The sequence below is a fragment of the Austrofundulus limnaeus genome, unplaced genomic scaffold (assembly GCF_001266775.1).
Source record: "Austrofundulus limnaeus strain Quisiro unplaced genomic scaffold, Austrofundulus_limnaeus-1.0 Scaffold251, whole genome shotgun sequence".
NCBI lineage: Eukaryota > Metazoa > Chordata > Actinopteri > Cyprinodontiformes > Rivulidae > Austrofundulus > Austrofundulus limnaeus.
The window spans coordinates 250487-254167 of record NW_013952653.1 but is presented as its reverse complement, the minus strand read 5'-3'; the positions used below and the strand labels follow the sequence as shown (position 1 = coordinate 254167).

At 38.8% G+C, this 3681-nt stretch overlaps 1 protein-coding gene across 1 annotated transcript in view; it reads right to left on the bottom strand.

Annotated features, from left to right (window-relative positions):
• Positions 1–3681, bottom strand: part of ajap1 (adherens junctions associated protein 1) — a 48242-nt gene that overhangs the window by 23596 nt on the left and 20965 nt on the right. The window contains exon 2 of the mRNA XM_014020397.1: positions 1567–2297. Within this exon, the coding sequence (XP_013875851.1) occupies positions 1567–2297 (731 nt within the window). The remainder of the gene's footprint in view (positions 1–1566; positions 2298–3681) is intronic.

The window sequence follows — 3681 nt, the reverse complement described above, 5'->3', positions numbered from 1 at the left end:
CTTGTATCTGAGGCAGGAAACATAGCCTTATATGGTGTTTTTGGGGTGGTAATTATGCTAATCTCCTCTCGCGTGCACGAGCAGCTGGATACGATCAGGTGGAATTTACGCAGCACATTTACACACTTTTCCTGAAGATAGAAGAGTTTTTGAATCTGACGTGACATGTTCGTACGAACCCTTRGTACGAACAAAAGTAAGAGAAATTTAGGATAAGAAAATGAACATGTTCTTACATGAGGCCCAATGTCACTTAATTCAACACATTTACACTGCAATTTTTATTCATATTTACATAAATGAAATTATTCAAATTACCTTAGAATTGGTACCACGTGGCTTAAAATCTATTTACTGTTATTAATTGTCACTTTGTTGCCATAATTATTTTGTGTTGACTCTACTTAATATCATGCCTTCTTTTTGCAAAAATGTATTGAAGATCAGTTAACAAATTACCAGATGTTGAAAAACAGCAAACAAACATTTATTTGTGTAACTTTTTTTGCAAACAAATTTTCATTCTTTTAAAAACATTTTTGTATAAAATGTTGAAGAACAAATAAACATAAAAAGTGTGTACATCTGCTACGTCCTGCTGGAGTGTGACATGATTTGTGTAATTTGCAGCTGTGATGGGTTGTGTACAAACTAATACAGTATCAGAATGGTTTGAATATGTATTTCTCATCCAACCACAATTAAATTCACTCTATCCTGGAGGCACAGCTCATTAGGATAATATTTTTTAACAACAAGCCATAATGAAATAGTTGTAACAACTTTATACATATCACCTTTTTTAAAAATAAAATGAGTAGAAAGTACAGATAATTGTGTAAGAATGTAAGGAGTAGAAGTAAAAAGGCAGAAAAATAATTACTCAAGTAAAGTACAGATAGACAAAATTTATATTCAAGTCCAGTAACTAAGTATTTGTACTTAGTTATTTTACAACTCTGGCCATATACATGTATGCTACAGCAATGCAGTATGTTTTTTTATTCTATTTCACCCGTATCAAAGGATGCCAGCCATCCAGCTGAACGCTTAAGTAAAAACATGTGCCGTTGAGCACACATTCAGTCATTCCTTTTTACTTCTTAACGTGATTTTTATAATTGCACACTTTGTGCTAAACCATAAGATCCACAAAGCCTTGTTCTTAAAATTTGTTTCATGTGTTCCACAGACATCAGCAAAACCTTAGAAATTAAAATATCCAAGTGTTCAAACCATGCAACGCAAACATGTCTTTGCTTTCATTTTAAGCATTGATTTACTGAATCCCTAATTGTCTGTGCATACAAAATGATTCAGAAACTGATGGAGTAAAAAAAAGAGATTCTGAAGAAAGACTTGGACACTGCTAACATCACAAAGTATAGTCGCAGCTCTGAATGTGTGTGCACTGAACTTTTAATGTGAGACTATAAAAGTTAACTAGGAGCAAATTAAGCATTCAAGACATTTAAAGTTATTAATGTTAATTATCTTTGCCTGCTCACATATTTCAACCCTGAAATTCACAGGAAGTTTTTAATTGTTTAGCAGTGTCTGCCTTACCTTGTGTGTCCCCGTATGGCTTTGGTGGTTTGGCAGCTTCTGTTTTACTCTTTGTGGACTTAGTGGTGCTCTTGGACGTTGTTGTGCTCACTACAGTGAACGTCCTTTGGGAAAGCCTTGGAGTAGTGCTAGTGGTTGTTGCCACTGCGGTAGATGAGGCCCTGGTGGACAGTGTCACATTGTGTTCAACTTTTCCTTCTTCATAAATACTATCATTCCCCGTGGGGCCCCAGTCAATAAATCCAGCCACCGTGGTAGTCCGGCCCTCCTGAGACTTGTCATGGTCCCATTTGAGCTGCCTCCTGGCCCTAATTAACACTTTCCCACTTGATAAAACCACTGAATCTTCTGCTATTCCAGCCAAGGCATCACCTGTCTCTGTTTGAGAATATTTCAACCGGCACTCCTTGCACACCATTTGTCCTTTAAGCTTTCGATGCTTTTGAATTTTAACTTTTGGCCAAATCCCTGCCCTGCTGTCTTGGGGTGGAGGAACAGGGTTGAGAAGGCGGCGCGCTAACGGGCTTACTGTTCTCCAGTGAAGCTTGTTGGGCATATCCCAGAGAGGCTGCAAGCGAGGCCGGGACCGAGGCACCGATTTAGGCATGAGTTTGATTCCCAGTCCCTGACTGAGAGGGCTGCACAACGAGAAGTCCAGGGTGAGGTGAGTCATGGCCAACAGGATCCACACCCAGTGCCCCACACAGCTGGCTGGCCTCAAAGCAGATGAACTGCAGACAAAAATAAATGCACAAAAATAAAACAATTAGATAAGTTGTTCAAGAGTTAAGCAGTCAAACATTAAATAAGTTTTACACACTCTCCCACCTTTGGGTTATTGACCAATATTAGCATCTCTAGTTGTTGCAAAGATTTATTCAACAACTTACTGACCTCAAACAGTTTCACAAATTGCCTTTTTAATTACAATAGAAAGATCAGTCACAAAGTAAAAGTTGCTGAACATCACAAAGATTCTGTGTTTGCACTTTTCCTTGATGTTACAGATTTATATCAATCCAGGGATGATTACACCAACACGCAAGGTCAGGGATGCATCAGCTGATCATCATATTCTGTATTATCTCCCCCAGACACAAAGTCATCTGATTCACAAAGGGCAATTTGATTATGCAGAGCTATATTTGGGGAAATGTGGTGCTAGAAGACGACACGGCATGACAAGTATACCGTGGAAACTTTGTGCGGTAATTTATTGAATATAAGTGGGCAGTCTTTGTGTAAAAACTTCACTTCTGAAGGCAAGGTGAAAGATGAGCTGTGTATTCAGAGATCCGGCAGTGGCTGTTTTTCAAGACAACCTTCAGTAGCCCCTGGACAAAGCCACTCATTGATTCCTGCGGGAGGAACCTTATTATGGGCTATCTTTAATCTCTGCTGTCCTTGGCCAGTTTAAGTCCACAAGGAAGGCTCATTTTAGGAGCATCACGGAGGTGATGACAGACAAAAAGGTGCAAGCAGGTTCATCAGCACAGCAGCACTATGACTGCTGTTGATTGTATCATTACAAAGCATAGTTGTGCAAGTCTATCATGTGGCTTCATTGCTGATTGTTTTTAATGAGACAACCTGTACCTGTAACAGAAGAGAGAAGATTGTAGATGTTTAGCCTTTGTTATTTTTGTGCAGACATTTAAAATGAAAACAGCAGGATGAGCCATGTTTTTTATCATTCACTGCCTTTCCACTTAGGGATGTGTGAGGGACCAGCAAGCTACTGACTGAGAAATAATTTAGAACGGCATTTTAATTGAGCTGTAAAAGGTGACTGATTTGATCACCAAAAAGCTTTTGACAAGGTTGGTGTACTATTGACAGACAAAAATATGGGTGATAATTTGTCTTGTTAGAGCTTTGGCCCTGACCTCCAACTGGGATTCTGGCATATGTCCAATCTGCAGGCTCAGGATGACTCAGTTTTTACTCCCCGAGCCAAATTAATGAAACAGCCGATGTGGGAAGTGCTTGTTGCATGTCATTATTATTACTTTACAACAGGAAAGATAGAGCTGTAAAGTAGCATGTTTGTTAAACACTTAGCTTTTCACCCTCAGTCCACAAAAAGTAAGAGAGAGAAAATACATACATATATAT